Source organism: Aotus nancymaae, unplaced genomic scaffold (assembly GCF_030222135.1).
Source record: "Aotus nancymaae isolate 86718 unplaced genomic scaffold, 86718_ANA_hifiasm-v0.15.2.pri h1tg000064l_1, whole genome shotgun sequence".
NCBI lineage: Eukaryota > Metazoa > Chordata > Mammalia > Primates > Aotidae > Aotus > Aotus nancymaae.
The window spans coordinates 28,792,501-28,811,560 of NW_026988479.1; the positions used below are offsets into that span (position 1 = coordinate 28,792,501).

At 42.6% G+C, this 19,060-nt stretch overlaps 1 protein-coding gene across 4 annotated transcripts in view; it reads left to right on the forward strand.

Annotated features, from left to right (window-relative positions):
* Positions 1–16,429, forward strand: part of GRIA1 (glutamate ionotropic receptor AMPA type subunit 1) — a 320,067-nt gene extending 303,638 nt beyond the window's left edge. For all 4 annotated transcript variants that reach the window (XM_064366541.1, XM_012460388.3, XM_012459679.3 and 1 more), the window contains exons 15-16: positions 5,344–5,478; positions 13,600–16,429. In XM_064366541.1, the coding sequence (XP_064222611.1) occupies positions 5,344–5,478; positions 13,600–13,800 (336 nt within the window). In that variant the 3' untranslated portion in view covers positions 13,801–16,429. The remainder of the gene's footprint in view (positions 1–5,343; positions 5,479–13,599) is intronic.
* Positions 16,430–19,060: the final 2,631 nt, after the last annotated feature.

Consider the following 19,060-nt stretch of genomic DNA (forward strand, 5'->3'; position numbering starts at 1 on the left):
GGTCAGGGTTCCTGATTTCTATAAGGCACAGCAGGCAACAGCCTGGAGAGAACCAGTGACTTCTAAGTGAATCATCTGGGAGTTATGTGTGTTCCAAGATAACACATCCAACAAACAGCAGTTATCCATTTCAAAGATTGAATGTCAAAACACTCTGGATCCTGTTCAAAGTCCCAAAGCCACACATCCCTAAATTTCCCATCACTGTCCTAGAAGAGGGGACTAGACAAAACCAAAAATGTTTCTTTTAAAACTCTCTTCTGGCCTTGAGCCAGAAACACCTCTGGGGACAATTGCCCAACATACAAGGCCCCTGCTCACCAATACATAGTCCAAGCAGATACTGAACTCAGAATGAAGGCTTACTGTGGGGATACCCATGTTACCCTCAGACTGTTGCTTCTGTTCTGAAAAATACCTCCCCCTTTTGAAGAGATCTCAGCCTTAGTCAGTCCTTGGGTTGCCCTCCACAACCCACATCATCCCCTTGCTGCAATTTTGTTTTGAGTCAGGAAGTCCTGTGGTGCATTGTACAGCAGCCGGTCCCTGAGCACACACTGTTGAGAAGAGCCACCCCCACAACCATCACTTTCACAGTGTTTGCCTTGCCAATTATTAATACAATGGGCCAATTCTCATCCTGCGTTGCTCTTGGGGAAAATATGCAGGCTGAGGAACTGGCCTAGATTGGAAATGAAACAGCAGAAGTTACCAATTAACATGAGCTCCTTTTTTGCATTCCCTAAAGGCGTTAGTCTCTAGGGAGAATTTATAAAGGGCATGATCCCAGACCCTCTAGGAACTCCTTAGGTGCCTCAAATGTTTTGGGGGTTGGGACAAGTGTCAAAGATCATTTAGTCCAGTTCTGTGTTCGGTGCTTGAATTCCTTAGATGACCTCGTCATCTTCTTCCTGAATGTGTTCATGTTTGAGAAACCCACCACTTCCTATGACAGTGCATTCCACCTTTCGACAGCTCTGTTTATTTAAAAGCTCTTCCTTTAGTTGAACCAAATCCACCTCCCCATAATTTCCTCACTTTGGTCTTAGCTAATGAGTGAGCCCAGCCAACCACTCAGCTTTCACTCCCAGGAAATAGTCAACTGCTCAGGGAAATGGTTCTTAAGCCAAAAATACAAGTTTTGAAAAAGCACAAGAGAAAGCCTATTGTGCAAGAGAAAGGCTAATGGATGGACTTTTTTTGTGGCCCTAAAAGGCTAAGTTAGATTACAGAATCAGCATGTGGAGGGCACATAGGCTGTCCCTAAAAATCCAAATGTAAACATAACAGAAAATGTATGGAATTTCAGTAGGATGTAAAGAGAAACAAAACTGTATTTTTGCTTTGTATGAGTTTACACTTTTCCCAAGAAGATAAGAAGGAATGAAAGCATTTGGAGAAATGAACCTTGATCCAGAGTTAGCAGGTCTTGATGGCAGGCAGCACCAGTCTCAGTGGAAGGGACTGATGTGATGGCCAAAAGCCTTGGCTTCTCCCTAGAACTTTCTGCTTATTCTGTAAAGAAAGTTTCAGCCAGGTGCAGTGACTCATGCCTGTAATCTCAGTACTGCGGGAGGCTGAGGCAGGTGGATCACGAGGTCAGGAGATCAAGACCATCCTGGCTAATATGGTGAAACCCCATCTCTACTAAAAATACAAAAAATTAGCTGGGCATGGTGGCATGCACCTGTAGTCCCAGCTACTCAGGAGGCTGAGGCAGGAGAATTGCTTGAACCCAGGCGGCAGAGGTTGCAGTGAACCAAGATCACACATTGCACTCTAGCTTGGGCGACAAAGCGAGACTCCATCTCAAAAAAAAAAAGTTTCAAGTCTCTTTGCCTTAGGCCTGGCTCAGACGTCCTCATGAACCAGCCCTACATTCTTGGAAGGGATGTTGGCTCAGAAGCACAGAAGGAGCCTGAGACAGTCACCCAATATATGGGAAGAACAAGGAGAAATATGGGGGAAAAATCTCCTTTCCATATGAGAGAGACAGCAAATCAAGACAACAGGTTAAGAATAGATGAGTGGGGGATGGGGATCTCATCACCACTCGTCATCATTCATCACTATAGCAACAAGCTCAGTGATTCTGCAAGGCAGGAGTTTTATTTTTCTTTTCACTTGTCACTCTTGTTAGTACTGTCACTCTCTTTCCCCACTGCTGGCGGGAGATGAGTTGTGACTTTTCCATCCCCACTGGCAAGTTGCCTAGTTTTTGGGCTGTGCAGCTGCTATGAAATAGGAAGAGAATGGGGTACCCTGAGGGGTGCACTGAAGACTCAAACTCCACCTCTCCCCTTTCCCTGATCACAGCTGGTTAGTGTGTAGCTGTGAAAATGTGAGTAGCTGTTTGTACACAGATCTACAAGGAAGCTGCCTCTTTTTTTTAAAAATGTATATTTTATTGCATTTTAGGTTTGGGCCTTTTTTATGGACACTGTGGGCCAGATAAGGAACCAGAGCTATCGTCCTCAAATAAAAGGGATTCTTGTCCCTGCCCCAGGATGTCCCATTTTATTTCCACAGGGTGAGACAAAGAGAGTCAATAAAGGCAGCTAAACAGAAGACCACGGCCTCAGGCCTCCTTAGAAAGATCATATGAAAAAGCTAACGACACATGTAAGGGGAATCAGAACATCTTGTGTAAATGCAAACTCCTCAGCTATCTGGACTAAGACTACACCAACACCAGTCCTTTCCCATGTCCTATTAAATAAATCCAAATTTAGGTGGTTGTGTTACCTGTGATATTGGTGGTGATTGGGCCCAGGTTCTCCCTTGATTCCAGAGGTCTTTCCTGATTCCTCTATTACAGAGCCACGTCAGCATAAATAGTGATCAATGACATTGTGCACCCTGCAAAAGGTGGCCATTCCCATACCATCTAGCTGCCCTGTTTGTAAAGGATGAATCCTTCCTCACACACATTGCCATCTCCCTGGGCCAGAGGCTCTCTTCAAACGTGAAGGATGCTCTCCACCTCCAGACATAATCATTCATTAGACCCTCCTTCTTTGCTTACATAGAACATGGCTTTCCACCTCATGTCCATATGAAGATCTCACCCCACTTCCTTCCCAGATATACTGGAAGTGAACACTCCTCTTTGTAAGCCAGGGAGGCAGATACCCTCTTAGCATCTTTTGAAAATAGAAACAAAAAAAGATGCCTATCATTCCCTTGTCCTTAGAGGCCATCCACAACCAAGGTGAACCTCAAGAAGAAAACAGCTTGGCAACCAAAGGGGCAAGGTGTGCTTTGGCTATTGAAAAACTGATTAGCTCATGAAGTCAGCAGACTCCAGCTTTCTTGTCTACCACGTGCCCTCAGGCCTGTCCCTCTACCTACTCCTTCTGAGCTCCACTGTCAACCACTCTTTACTAAGGTTTGAGCTGATAATACATGCCTCCTAACCCCACCCCTACCCTTGGTTAAACAGAAGAGTTTTATAGGAACTTCTATTAACTGTAAGTCCCCCAAGGACTCTAAAGCATTACTCTCCAGAGGAAGAAATACATGCCTTCTGAACAACAAACAGGGAGACATTTTGAGTGTTCCAAAAATCATATGAAGTGGGAATTTGCTTGTTCAGCCAACTCTTGAACCAAGCACTGAACTCATTTTTTGCACATTACCCTTGTCAAGCCATTATAGCAGAGCAGGAGAAATTTTGTCCCTTTGAGTCCTTTGAATAATCATTTCTACTGCTTCCAAGGCCAGGCTATGCATTGCCAAGTGTAACCTATATTCAAGAGCCATCTGCTTTAGCAATACGGGAAGCCACCAAGCGGGTATGCTTTAGATAATCCTACAGCTCTGCTGGCCAGGGCTGCTACCGGGAGGGAAGGGAATGCTGCTCTTTGCCAGCTGCAGTCTGCAAACTCAGTCCTGCTGAATCCTGTACAATGCACCAACTAGAACTAGGGAAGAGGCCACTGACTTATTGGTCAATAAGCGATTCCTTTCCATATGCCCAGATTCCAATAGGCAGATATCAGTTGAAGAGTCTCTAGGGCAACACAGTCCACCCCTTGCATGGCTCACCTACATCCCCACCTGAAAAGGAACACATGGAGTGATATAAAGTCCATATCCTATCTAGTGCCACCAACCAGCCAACGATGGTGTGTACCTGTGCCAGTTGAGGCATGCATTTCATTTTAATTCAATGAGACACTTATTGTACATGAACAGACAATATAAACAAAGCTGTTAGAGGCACCATGACATCTAGGGATAAGTGTTCTCCCAATATTTAAAGTTGTTCTTTTGCTTGTGTCAAGAGTTTGACTGAGCAACTCCCCGCTCTTCCTGAATCATTACTTCTCACCATGACAATCAGTTGTGTTTGATCGTTCTCACTACTTGGGAAGGTGTAGTCCCTCAGCCCTTCCCTTTTGAACCCCACCGGAGGTGACAGAAGTCAGGGATGGTCTCAGCAGACCAGTGGCCTTCCTCAGGCTCCATAGGGTGGACTCTGGCCACCTCCAACTAGACATGAGTACTAGTCTTCAGACTCGTAGGAATGAAGCACTCTTTTCTGTGACCCTGCTCATGCCAAACCAGTGTGAGAACTTTTATTGCAGGCAACAGAGATTTCTAAATTCAGCCACTTGGGTCTGCCTACAATGTTTTTAGCAAGCACCTCCAACAGAAAAATGACACCAATTAAGCATAGTTATTAAGATTTAATAGAGCCATTTTTCTGTATCAGTGCCTTTTTACTATTCTAAGCCCACTAGTTTTTTTCCCCCTAAATCAGCACTCAGAGTAGTAAGTTAACGAATGTATCAGTTGATCTTTATTAAATGTACAATAACTGTCTTATTAAATTGAAATCGAATGCACATCTAGGGGAAAGTTCATTTTAAGTACAAACTCTCAGAAAAACGCTCGGAGACATAAACAATGAGCGAGGCCAATGTGTTACCAAGCAACAGAGGGAATTGGGGGGCAGGAATCAAGCTGAAAAGGAAGGGATATGGTTTTTGAAAGAATGGGGTAAGCTCAAAGGTGCAGATTTTGGTAGAAACTTCCCTGAATTTCTTGTGATGTCTCCATCCTAGAAAAGGCATTGAGGACAGGGGAAATGTAATTATAAATTCAACATAATCAGGGATGCTTGGAAAATTTATAAATACATATACACACACACCTTTTTCCTGGGGAATGTTTAACACTTGGTCAATGAATAAATAGCCTATCCAGCTATTGTGAATGTTAAAGAAGAGGGTGTGGGGTTGAGTGTATGTGTGTAAATATGCTGCTGCTTGGATGGTCTTTAGCCTCTTGACTCACTTTGTTCCTCCCCCTCCCCTTCCTTTCCCTCCTCCTTCTTAGGACAAGACAAGCGCTCTGAGCCTCAGCAATGTGGCGGGCGTGTTCTACATCCTGATCGGAGGACTTGGACTAGCCATGCTGGTTGCCTTAATCGAGTTCTGCTACAAATCCCGTAGTGAATCCAAGCGGATGAAGGTGGCATCGTCTTCCCAGGCCTTTTTCCTAATCTGTTCTGTGATGCAGCTGGGTTTCTTGGGAGTCCCTTTGCTAGAAAGGGTGGGGAATGACAGGTGGTTGAGGTCAATGCAAAACAGGAAGGAGAAAGCTGTTAGGAGGAAAGTGACAGGGACAAAGGCAGTCATGAGAAAGGAAGGAAGATGGGGTATGTCAGGGCAGACACAAGGCCCAAGAGAACAACTGCATCTTCCAGAGAGAGGTCGGTGAGATTAAAGGTTAGTGGTTTACATGGACAGGCAGCACTGTGAGAGGCAAGAGTGATGGCTACAAAGGCTGATTCTCTCTGAAGTTGCATCAGAAGTGTGGCTGCAAAAGAGAGAAAAGGATGTACATCCTCTACTCTGTGCTGACCTTGTCATCTTGGTGAATTGGGTCTTTTCTCAGGCTCTACACTAGGAGATAGACATTGACAAAGAGGACCATGTACAGAGAAAGGTAAGCAGATTAGTGGGATGACCCCAGACCACATCAAATGTAGCTAAAAGGAACTGGAGAAGAGAATTGTAGAGGATTTAAGAGCTGTCTGTAAAATACCAATACTTTGCAGATGGAAGAAGAAAACAGGCTAGTTCTTTGGAGTCTCAAAGTAAACAACAAGAACAGATGACTAAAGGTGATAGAGGATAAGTGTCAACACAATACACTAAATCTACTCTTCTAAAAGAGCTGTCTAAAGAAAGGCTAGACTATCCCAAAAAGTAACAAGCTTCAACATCATTGAAGGTATACAAGTAGAGGGTGAATAACTCCTGACAAGGTTATGGGTTCAAGCATCAAAAGGGAGTTTGGATTAAATGATCCTCAATACCCCTCATCATTTAGTGTCAGTAAGAAATTACTTATGGAAGTTAATCATGTGAACAATACGATGAGCAATGCATCATGAGGACTTAGAGAGGAGGAAGGTGCATTCTATGACCTTCAGCACCTTTCACCTTCCACAAAGAATAGGCACAAAATAATTAATGAGGCAACCTATGGTATAGATAGGATGGCCTATAGGAATTTAGAGGAGAAAAATTGAAGAAGGCTTCTGGGAAGATGCCAAAATTAAGAAGGACAGGTGGGACCTAGATACAGAAAGGAAGAGAAGTGCAGTCCCTCTGGGCAATGTACCCATGGTGATATGTTGACCTATGCTGTTACCTTGGCTTGACTAGCCTAACAAGATCCCTTGGTAGAATTTGCTTTATTTAAATGTACCCTAAGGAGCCCACTTTTCAACAAACATTTGCCCCCAAGCTCAGTATGTCCACTCTTGGATCCAAACATAGCCTCCTGCTCAACCTCTCCCTGCCTTGGGCCCTTAATCCTACACATACCTCCGGGGTCACCCTTGAAGAAGACATCTCTGGGCATTTGCTCGTTCTGTTTAGAAATTCTGTATTTAGTTCTGTACATGAGGAGCTGGGGTCCTTCTGTCCTGGTATTCAGCATTTCCATGTCAGCCTACCTACCCCACTCCCACTCTAGCAATCTGCTCTCCTCACATACTCCATACCTTCACCCCCACCTCATGTTCCTACTCATGTGCCTTCTTATGGGCTGATCTCTCACCCTGTCTTCTGTTTCATAGATCCTATTTAAAAGGCAACTTCCCCAAAAAGCAATAAGGAACAATTAAAGAATGGAAGTTCAATGACATTTCACCAGGGACCTAGGAACACCCCAATCCTAACCTTGACCAGCTTATTTATCTCCAGGTCCCTCTAAGGTCTTCTCAAAAGACAAGAATTGCAAAGGCATGGGCTTCAGGCCCTAAACCCAATCTAGATCTCCAAGAAGCTTAGTTGAACACACAAGGACTCCTAGAACTTACTCAAAGCTCTTTGACCATTCCATTCAAAACATAGGACTAAAGACTCTCCTACCTTACCCCCCAAAATGAGGAAAGGCTACTCCAGTGGCAAAAAAGGGGGAACAGGATAAGAGCTAGGGGAGCTATAACCTGTACCATCCCTCAAAACCTTCTCTATAAACCACGAATCAGACCAGAGGCCCAGAGTTGGTCCAGTACAGATTATAGGATTTCCTTTTTTCTCACTGCTTGCCTAGGACATGATACAGCATCATCATCTAGAGTATAAGCTCTGGAGAATGACCATCTGGGTATAAATTCTATCTGCTCCATTTGTTAACTGTGTCATCTTAGAAAAGTTTTATTAACTCTCTGATCCTCATTTTCTATAAAATGGAGGCAGTGTTAGTACATACCTCATAAAATTGTAAGGATTATATGAAATAATGGATATAAAGATCTTGACAAAATTCCTGGGCCACAGTAAGCCCTCAGTAAATAATGACAATGATAACTAGTATTTCAAATAATAGTTGTTACTAGTGGCCAAATACATCCTCCTTAAAACTTTCCTTTTATTTCCCCTATTTACATGAGCTGGGTTCTTGAACTATACAGATTGTGAATTATTTTAGGTAAAGAGCTGTGTCTGATTTTTTTGGACATCCCACTTACTGAGGGTAAGTATTAGTAAAATTAATGTGTAATTGTATCCAAAGGAGAAAATCTCTTAGAGGATGAGGCAGGCCATGGTAGGAACGGCTCTTGGTTAAAGCAAGTATTGCCATCAAAACCACCCAGTCTAGGAATTACAAACAATACCATTCAAGGCAGTTTTGGCCCCATGTTTGTGCTCGTGACTATGATGGGACCAGTCATCCACCAAGCGGAAAAGCTCCTGGACATCCACCCCTTTCTCCGGGATCACAGTGACTCTCAATAATCATAGCCAATGCCAGGTGGTGGTACCAGAGGGGCTAATGCCTGGGATCCTCTTAAAACTGGGACCACATCGACCTTCACTGAAGTCACACTATTTAGGTTAAAATGAAAATATTTCAGAGGCCACTGAGTCATGGCATAGATTCTTCGAGACATTCTTACCCTTCCTGTTACAATGAAAATGTTAAATTTTTCAGAAGCCAGCATCAGGGTCTCTTGGAGTCATTAATATAATGTCTTCCACCACAATTTTCTAGAATTAATTCCATTGATTGGCATGACTTCTACCCAACTCACTGAGGCTCCTAATAGAATTTTCAATCCTCCCACTGCAGAAAAGATACTTTCTTTATTAATCAACCCAGCCCTTAGTTGTTGACACTCCATCAACTCATCCCTTATCCAAAAGAGATAAGATGAGTGCATTCAACTTGGGTCTCAGACTTTTCAGCTTCACAGTTCTCCTTATTATTCTGTGCTTAGCCTTCTCCAAAAGCAATTAGTATTTTTCAGAAGTGCAGCCCCAACCTTACAGAGAGACCCAAATTTATGATGACAAGGGCTTTCAGTGAGAGTTTTCCCTCTCATTTATTTCCATGATCACAGTATTTGGCCCACTCTTAAGGCCTTGAGCCCCTAAACTAGTTCAGGGCCATCCTCTCATATCTCAACAGTACTTAAAAAGCTCTTCCTCATTCTTCATGGATGAAAGAAGAAGAAAAAGAGGGGGCAGAAAGGAGAAAGAAGGGTGGGAGAGGGAGAGAGATGAAAGGAAAGGAAGAAGGAAAGATAATTTTTCAGTAACTTTTACGCTCAACATGATTTTTACACATTTTCATTAACTATGTTCTTACAATCCTACAGATGTAATAGAAGTTCAGAGAAGCTAAATAGCTATTCCTAGCTAGGTCACACAAGCTAGGAACTGAAAAACCAGGAATTAGACCTCCAGTATGGTTTCCACAAAGCCCAGGCTTTTGTTACAAGCCAAGCCACTTTTCCTAAATCTCTCTGTCCTGCTGCAACCACATGGCAACGAATCATTTTTGGGCACCTGATCCGTGTTCTTCCAGTCCCAGCCACAGTGCTGCTCACAAAGACAATAAAATGCAGCCCTACAATCAGTTTCCCTCATGATTGACTATAGTATTTAATCCTTTGCTGGGTGTTGTTGAGTCTCTTTCCCCTTTGACGTATCCCTGAGCAGGACAAGTGTCACAGGGATAGTGAGAAGGCGCCCTAAACGCATCCCTTCCACAGACACACTGATCACCACTGCATGACAGGCAAGGCTTGGCACTGGGATGCAGTCAAGAACAAAACAGACACAGCTTCTTTTCTCAAGAACCTGAGAGTTTGATGGGGAAGACAGAACATAAGCAAACACTTACATATTCAATGAGTTAGTGAAAAAAAAAAAAATGCCCAGTGCTGTCAGGTATAGAGCAGAAGCCTGTCCTGAAAAGAGAATGGGGCAGTCAGAGCAGCTTCCCTGAAAAAGTGAGGTTTAACAGACTAGAAGCATGAAAAGAATTAAACAGGAAAAAAAGAATTGCCGGCAAATGATGCACAAGCATCAGAGACCCAAAGACGTGAACTCTTACCCAGAAAGGGAAAGAAGGCCAAGGAGACTGGAACACAGAAAGACTGAGGGAAAAGGGTGGCAGGTGAGAGTGAGATTCAGGCAGCTCATAACATTTCTGTCCAATTTAAAGTGTCATATAGTAGCAGAAAATATATAACCTAAGACACATTGCAAAATGAATAAAGTCCCAGGTCCCCTGCACCTCCCCTCTGCCTGGGCAAGCAGACTGGCACCTGAATCCTTAGCTGATATTAAGGGCAGCAAAGTCTTTTATTATTCACCACCTCACTCCCAAAGGAAAATAATCCCCAGCCTCTCCCACCCCCAGGAGAGCTACTGACCTTTCAGAATTATATATGGCTGTGCTAACATTGGGCATGTTTAAGCCACAGCAACTGAGGGCTTGCATATTTTCCTGGAATTAATGAACAGCTGAGAGACTTGATAACTCAAGGGGGGCATCCTCCACAGCAGGTGGTCACTGGTGCTTTGCACGCATGCCTGAGTGAGGATATTACTGAAGTTTAAGCTTTGATTAGGATATTCTATAATGTACAGAGGCTGAGCAGACTCTTCTTAGAAAAGCAAGTGGCTGAGAAGTTAAGATGCAGTCACCGTTAGGGAAATGAGTTCTGAAAGGCCAAATTAGGAGCCTTTGAAGTTGGACTGTTTTTTATTATTATTCTATTTTGAGATGGAGTCTCACTCTGTTGCCCGTGCTGGAGTGCAGTGGCGTGATCTCAGCTCACTGCAATTTCCGTCTTCCTGGTTAAGTGATTCTTCTGCTTCAGCCTCCCGAGTAGCTGGAACTACAAGCGTGTGTCACCATGCCTGGCTAATTTTTTTGTATTTTTGGTAGAAATGGGGTTTTGCCATATTGGCCAGGCTGGTCTAGAACTCCTGACCTTGTGATCTGCCTGCCTCAACCTCTCAAAGTGCGGGGATTACAAGCATGAGCCACCACATTTGGCCCTAAAGTTGGACTTTTTACTGATCTGTTTCTCTCTAAATATCAGTTCCAAAAACACCACCACTACCCTCAAGGATGAACTTTAAGAAATGGCTGGCATGTCAAGGAGGAATAAGGGAGAGCTACATTCCAAAAGACTGGAGGAGAAATGACAGCAGTTTATGACAGCTTAGCCATGGGGGTTAGGAAGAATCACATTTAGAAGGTCATCCACCTTAATACTAGGTGACATATAACTGTTACCTTAAACAAATCAGTCATTAAGTCATTAGTTTCTATGTAAAGTGAAAGGGATAAATTAGATCATGTGGTTCAACTTTTCTTGCATTTTAGAATCACCTGGAGAGCTTTTAAAACTCCTAATGTCCAAGCCATACACCACACCAGCATCTGTAGGGTAGTATTCAGGCATCAGGGTTTTTTCCCCAGAACTCCCTGGATGGTTCCAATGTGCAACCAAGTTTCAGAGCTAGTGATATGGTTGACATTAAGCATTACTTTCTATTGCAAAGTTTGGACTCCATCTATCTCTTCTCCTGAGTTTCATAAGCATATTAGAAAAGAAGTCAGTAAGAAGGTAGTAACCACCATGATAATGGTATGGAGTCATTGACCTTTAAGAGTTGCTCAGCTTCCTTGAAAACCAACTGTAATGATGTGATCTTGGAGATTTTTAGTTACATGCCTGGCTAAATTATCTCAGACTTTGGCAAGCACCAATGTTGACTAGGTTATCAATCTTTTCCTTTAAGACAAATTCGTGAAGTACCAACAACTTCAATGGACTATTATGAAAATATGTGAGCCTTATAAGGAACAAAGGCCAAGGTGATCTGTGTAAGCTTCAGCGGTTTTCTTTTTCCTTAGTTAAAGGGATGTAGCAGAGAAAAATCATGAATGATAGACATTCCAAGCTAATCTATAGAAGTTTCCATATTTCTCACAGATATAAATAAAATGTTATTTTCTCTTCAATATTTTTAGGTAAGGATAAGTAACCATTAATTTCTAATATTTTCATTTCACATTTCCTTGGTGTAGTTCAAGGTAGTATTTATTTGGCCTTTGACTTAGAAGAATACAATCCAGGTCACACTTTCTCTTCAGTGGAAGACAGCCAAGGGAGAATGTAAATAAATCAAGTCCTAGGTTTGAGGAGGAGACAGAACCAGTGTGGGTGGTGCATCATATGGGGCAAATCTGTCTGAATCATGGATTTTAAAAAGAACATTTTAAAACATTGTCAGAACTGCCAGTAATAAAAGGATAGCAGAGGGAAAAAATGGGACAAAACTGCCCTGTTTATCTCTGTCAGGCCATAGAAGGTTGATTTCTTTGGTCACTAGAATCATGGCAATATGTAAGAGAGAAAGTCATAGACTTTTTGAGAAGGATACTAAGTAGTTGGTGTTCCTTAGACAAATTCAAAAACCTCTATTATGCATTTAATTGCTTACTGGATACTCTGTGGGATAGCTGAGGATTGAGAAGACATGGCCCTTGCCCTCCTCCAGAGAGCTCTCTTACAGAAAACAAAACTTACACGCTGGAGGTAGAACCATTACAAGAGAATGCGTGCAAGATGAGAGGCCAGAACTTACAGCAGGCTGGTATAGTCTAGGAAGGCTTCAAGAAGACAGTGAGAACAGAATACATCCGAGAGAAGAGGTAGGGTAGGTCCCATTGACAATTCTCCTTCATATTGATTCCCACCAAGAAACAAAACCACACCTCAAAAATTCTGTGATTGTTTCTTAATGGCAAATTCGAGATGGGCAGAAAAAGAGAAGGGTCTGGATTTCGTATTATCAATAGTCTTTCTCTAAAGGAACTCTGAACAGAACACTTCCTCTTGTCTAGGAGGATATGGTTCTAGACCTACGTTGTGGTGTTGAAAATTCCACTTAACTGATTCTGGGGTGATCCTTAGAGTCCATTTCAGACCTAGAATTCCGACATTCTAGAAATCACAAGCGTAGTGGCACTCATCTGATATGTCAGTCTGGAAGTACAGGGTGTATGTGCTGATGGGAAGCAGTTGATGCACAGATGATAATCTTTGGAATGCATTCTCATTTTCTTTAGCACATGTTCCTTTCCAATTACATTTTGCATATTGTATTATTCAAACAAGTCCTACATTCCCTTAACACATGCCGTTATAAAGGTAGGCTAGAATTTTTTCTGAAGCAAATCAGAGGTGGTTTTCCATTTTAACCCAACAATATCACACCCTCAATTTCTTTTAACATTTCAAAGCATTTTTCATGTGGTAACACCATTCTTGCTAATAACAGTGTGTAGGTGCATAGATAATCATATGTTACAGACATAGAGGTTTAAAAGTTCTAGAACACTAGGAAGATATATACAGAGTCACATGACTAGTTGATGTCATAACCAGAACTAGAATGCAAGTTTCCTAAACCCCATTCTCAGAAGCTTTTCCGCTTGGTTGTGTTGCTACATCACGCAATAATCAATAATACCAGCGAAATATTCCACCTTTAAAAATCACAGAATGTAAGAATAGGAAAGGATTTTCTGCCTCACCCAGTCTAACACGCCTCATGAACATTCAACTTGAGGCTAAGAGAGGGATCAGATATGTCCAGAGCCAAGTGATAGTTTTGTGCATTCCTGGGAAGTCAGAATTAGCATTACAGAACAGGAAAGGGGGTGGATGCGGAAACGGAGTTGGAGTTATTAAGTCCAGTCTTGACTCATTCCCATTGCCTGTCATTGCCAAGGACCCGGGGAAGAACCCCCGGTCCTCCTGAAAAGGGTTTCTGTTTGATCCCACAGCAATCCATCAATGAAGCCATACGGACATCGACTCTCCCCCGCAATAGCGGGGCAGGAGCCAGCGGCGGCGGCAGTGGAGAGAATGGTCGGGTGGTCAGCCATGACTTCCCCAAGTCCATGCAATCAATTCCTTGCATGAGCCACAGTTCAGGGATGCCCTTGGGAGCCACGGGATTGTAACTGGAGCAGACGGAGACCCCTTGGGGAGCAGGCTTGGGCTCCCCAGCCCCATCCCAAACCCTTCAGTGCCAAAAACAACAAAATGAAACGCAACCACCACCAACCACTGCGACCACAAGAAGGATGATTCAACAGATTTTCCTGAAGAATTGAAAAACCATTTTGCTGTCCGTTTTCCTTTTTTGATGTTCTTTTACCCTTTTCCATTTGCTAAGTGAGAATGAAAAAAATAACACTGTACTGCAATAAGGGGAGAGAAACCCTGTCTAATGAATCCTGTGTCTCTGACAGTAGAGTCGCTGGAACACTAATGAGGAAACTGCACTGTTTTATTTTAATTCAGTTGTTAGTGTGTCTTAGTGTGTGCAATTTTTTTTCTTACTAATATTCATGGTTTGCAGGTTTTGTTAGGCCCCTTCCTTCTCCTTACTTCTTATCCCCAACTCCCTACCCACCCCTTTTCAGTTTTCAGATTGGAGATTCAAGATTTGTTACACCTTACAAGCAAGAGGAAAAAAAGCAACCTTCAAACTAATTCTCCATGGGGGCTCTCCAAGTTACCCTCCACTCCTTGGCCCCAAGTCTTTGATGGAGACAGAAATTGTTGGAGAAGTGGGCTGCCTTCCCCAGGTGGGGCACTGCTTAAGCACTGATTTAGTGGAGAACACAGGTGTAAAACAACTCAGGATGAGGGTGGCGGAGAGAGCAGGGGCAGATGTGCAATCAGAGAACTCCTGAAGTTAGTGCTGCTCAGAAAAAGTTTCTTTAATGTGGAAGAGCCATGTCATAGGCCATAGATGGTATGATATATTTCTTTAGAGTCAGCCTCAGCCCTGAGAAGTATGTCCTTCTGGTGTGCTCAGGCTCAACAACAGTCTGGTGGCTGAAGGGCACTTGGCCTCCTAAACCAAGCAGAATTTTGGGAAGAGATAACAGTCAGGGAGATATTGCCTAGTATTCTCACTTTTTCTTTACCTGACATCTAAGCAGATCCCCATTATAGAGTAGACACTCTTCTTCTATAGAGCCTCTGACATGGGGAGCAATGCTATGCAAGCTAAGTGTAAAAGAAAGGTGATGGAATAATTTTGGCGAGGAAGCCTTATCATAAACTCACACCAAATAAAGCTTTCCATGGTGTGCCCTGTCCTAGGTTTGAGAAAACAAATACGAAGTTTATGCTGAAGCAAAGAACTTGGGTTTTCATGTTAATATAAAGTGTTGTTTTTAGCATGTGGCCAGATAATGCTCTGTTATCTTTAGATAGTGAGATACCCAAGGAATTAATTGAAGAAGATAGGGAGATGGATTAAATTGATAATGACATTTAAGGAACCTTAAGACCTTTGATCCCAGCTTCTAACCCAAGAGGCTGACCTTCCCCTAGCTAAGATAGCATGAGGACATTGTATTCCAGTATTCCTATGATTGGGACTAAAAGCTGAACTAAAGCAAGATTGGTGAAGTGGCAGGGTTCATAGAGAGAAGCCCAGGCTGACTGCAACTTTGGTTGGAAGTGAGAATCCCTGGTGTATAGCTTTCTTGGAAATCCCAACTCTCATTCTTGGTGCAACTGGCTTCCAGCTCTCCAGGAGTCACTCTCCTAGGTGCATGATTCAGTGTGTGCCATGTGTCATTAGCTATTACTGATAACCGTACTCTGGCTTGTTCCCTTACCCCCTACTTCTATCCAATTTTCTCTGCTAGGGGTTATCATTAGCAGTTGACATGCTAAAGGTTTTGGAGCCTACCTAGGGATAGGTGCAGCTTGATTGACTTATCTGTGGATTCTCTCAGTGGACCCGCACCATCTCTATGTCTCTCCACTCTCCCGTCATCAGCCATAGCAAAGAATCTTCCAAAATCAAACTCTTAACTCTTTTTACTCAAGTCTTGTTGTTCAGTCTCTTGCGTGTCAATGTGGGCATGGTTCATGAAACTGGACCCTCAAGATGGATGATTGCTTTTCACTACTGCCAGCTGATGTCCCCCAGCCCCTGCCCTCACACAAGATTTTTCTCAGCCTTCAGCCTACCACTGCAGAATCTGATGTGACCCACCATTAGGGAGTCTGCATCTTGGAAGAGTTGGAAATAACTCTCTACTGTCAACATGCTTCAAAGACTTTTTGCCTTTGGCCTGGTAAGATGCCACTGAGCCCACCAGTAACATGATCGGATAAAGAGAGACTGTCTGTGCTAGAAATGAGGGTCTATGCTATGAGGGGGTCCAAGACTCCGGCAAAATATGCTTTTCATCAATGGAGAGGTGAAAGGAAAACAAAAGCAAGAAAAAAGTTAACTTGTATTATGTATTTTTACTACACTTTTCTTAAAAATAGAGCATTGGGAAAACTCTGAAAGAGATTGACATTTTTCTCAACAGGAATCCATACTTAACAGTTCTGGCTTTCATTAAATTTTGCTCTTTGGTACCTGGGCCTTTTATTTAACATCTATATTTGTTTTAACTCTCTTGGCAGATGTGTGAAAGGATTCTTGCTTGATCAAACACTAAATATTTTTTGGTTCCTGCTTTTCTTTCAAATAGTCAGGTTTTTTTTTCTTTTGGTATTTGCATAAAATGAAAATATCACCAAATATTAAATCACTGTGGATCCATTATCTACTTTTCATATTTGTCCATTCCATTTTTGTGCCATTTCTGAAGCTGGGGCTCTAGAGATTATTTCCTTATTGCAGAGCCTAAGATTACTAGGTTTTTAACTGTGACCACTGTTTCTAACTCACAAACAGCTCTCGAGTCATTTCAGCTGAACTAGGACATTGTCATTTATTCATCCAAATATCATAACCACAACAACAAAAAGCAAACAGTCATATTTGGCTTCCAGGAGTCACAGTTCCAACTGCATAAAAAGTAGGGCTTGACTTGCAGCCATCACAGTACCTCCAGGGAACTGGATGGGTAACATGGAATGTCTCCCAGACATCCCCAAACTGGATTCCAGGTAAAGCTGTGATGTTCACAAAGTCATAGCCAGAACCAAATCTAGACCATGCTTATAAGTCTAGATTATCTAAAGGATAATTTTGGTCCTCAGACACCACAACCTTCATTCTTGCCTAAAAGCTTTTTTTCCCCCTTAAGCAAAATGGCTTTCTGTAAAGGATCTGGCATTTGTTGATACTTAGATATCAGTGATTAAGAACAGCTTCAAGTACTTTCTTTCCCAAGGAACACTGCATATTAACAAGGACCAGAGGTCTAAAATAAATGAGCAGAGAAGCTCAAACAGTAGCATGGACAATAACTACTATGATAGAAAAGGGTTGGGAGAAAGAAGAGAAACTGGCAGGCTTGTGTGAAACAAACAGTCATTGTTTGCATACACCTCACAGTATCTAGAGTACCTCTGAGTGAGGAAGCTCTTCTTACCAGCTGACTGCAGAAAAATCATTTCTGTTGCCTTACTCTCAAATAGCTTGGACAATGGTCATAATGGCTATCATAGCATAGGCTGCCATGTATTGAGCACTTACTATGTTAAGCATACTTCATACCTTCTATACCATGATGAAAGCCCTCAAAGTAGGGCCTTTCGGATGAGGAATCTGAAACTTAAAGAAATTCTATAACTTGCTCACAGTTATGTAAGTGATAGCACCAGGACCTGAACTAAGATTGTCTAAATGCAAGCCTTTACAACCCCAAGTACCCACATCACTGTTAACCAGGTCATGACGAATGATGGCCAGGAAATACCAAGTGAGTTCTTTACCTACCTGTTATGCCAAACTAACTGAAAATAGAACGGTGAAAGTCATACCTGCCACTCTTTTGGAAACCCACTCCATGCTCTTAGGGCATGAATATCATTAATCTATACAGGAATGCAAAAAGAAAAGGGGAGGAAAGAGTGCCACTTGTAGCACCTTTACAATGGATCTAGGCTCAGGAGTAGCAAGCAGGTAAGGGAGGGGACTAAAAACCAGGTCCCATTAGCAATAGTTGATTCAGCCTGGACGAGGGTCCCCAGGGCCTTCATGAGGAAAATGGAGATAACTTTTTCTGTTTGGGCAAGTTCAGGATCAGTTCTGGTCATTACAAGGGCAATGGATTTAGGTTCAACTAGTGGTCAAAGTAACTCCACAGTAAAATTAGGTTACCACTGGAGTTAGAACAAGCCCCTGTCAGAGAGATGCTACAAGTGTGAACACTGAAATGCATATCCTCTGATTTTTCTTTCATTCCAGATCCCTAGAGTTCACTATTAACTTGATGTTCTCTGTGTGTCCGGGAGAGGGGAAGAGGAAGGAAGGAAGTCAAGGTCACCAAGACTTTTTCTTGAATCTTTTATATCCCTATTCGTCAGCTCATCTGATCAATAACACCCTGATGGGCACTGAGATGGAGTCAGCAAGGCCTGCAGGAGAGGGCATGGATGTCTTTCACCAAAATAAAGTAAAAAAAAAAAAATCAACCTATCTTGAATAAGAGACAAAATAGCAAGCTTTTTCCTTAACAAATGCTTATGTGCTATTTAAGAAAACATTTCTATGGGGGTAAAGTTTAAAAAAAGTGAGGTTCTTGGCCAGGAATGGTGGCTCACGCCTTTGGGACGCCAAGGCAGGCAGATCACCTGAGACCAGGAGTTTGAGACCAGCCTGACCAACAAGGTGAAACCCCATCTCCACTAAAAAAAATACAAAAATTACCCAGGCATAGTAGTACATGCCTGTAATCCCAGCTACTCAGGAGGCTGAGGCAGGAGAATTGCTTGAACCCAGGAGGTGGAGGTTGCAGTGGGCCGGGATCGCACCATTGCACTCCAGCCTGGGCGACAGAGCAAGATTCCACCTCAAAAAAAAAAAAAAAAAGTTTGATTCTTGAAGAAGTTACTTTCCAAAGGTCATACTATAAGTAGAGAAGCAACAATGGGAAGGCCAGTGGATTAGGGTTTATAATACCTGGCTTCTCCTGCCTCTGCCTTTCAAGCTTGGACTAGAATATGTACTGCCCTCAGTCTTAATGTACTCATCAAAGAAATGGGACAAATGCAGTGATTCTCAATCCTGCCTGTACATTAGAATCAACTAGGGAAGTTTAAAAACAAATCACCAATGTCCAAGACATATCTCCAGATTTAGTTGGTCTGAGATGAAGCACAGGCACAGAAAGTTTGTTAATAATAATTATTATTGTTTGGCTTTGAACTCCTGGGTGATTACAATGTGCAGCCAAGGTTGAGAACTACTACACTCTGGCCACCCAGATCAAAAAAAGCATTCATGATTCT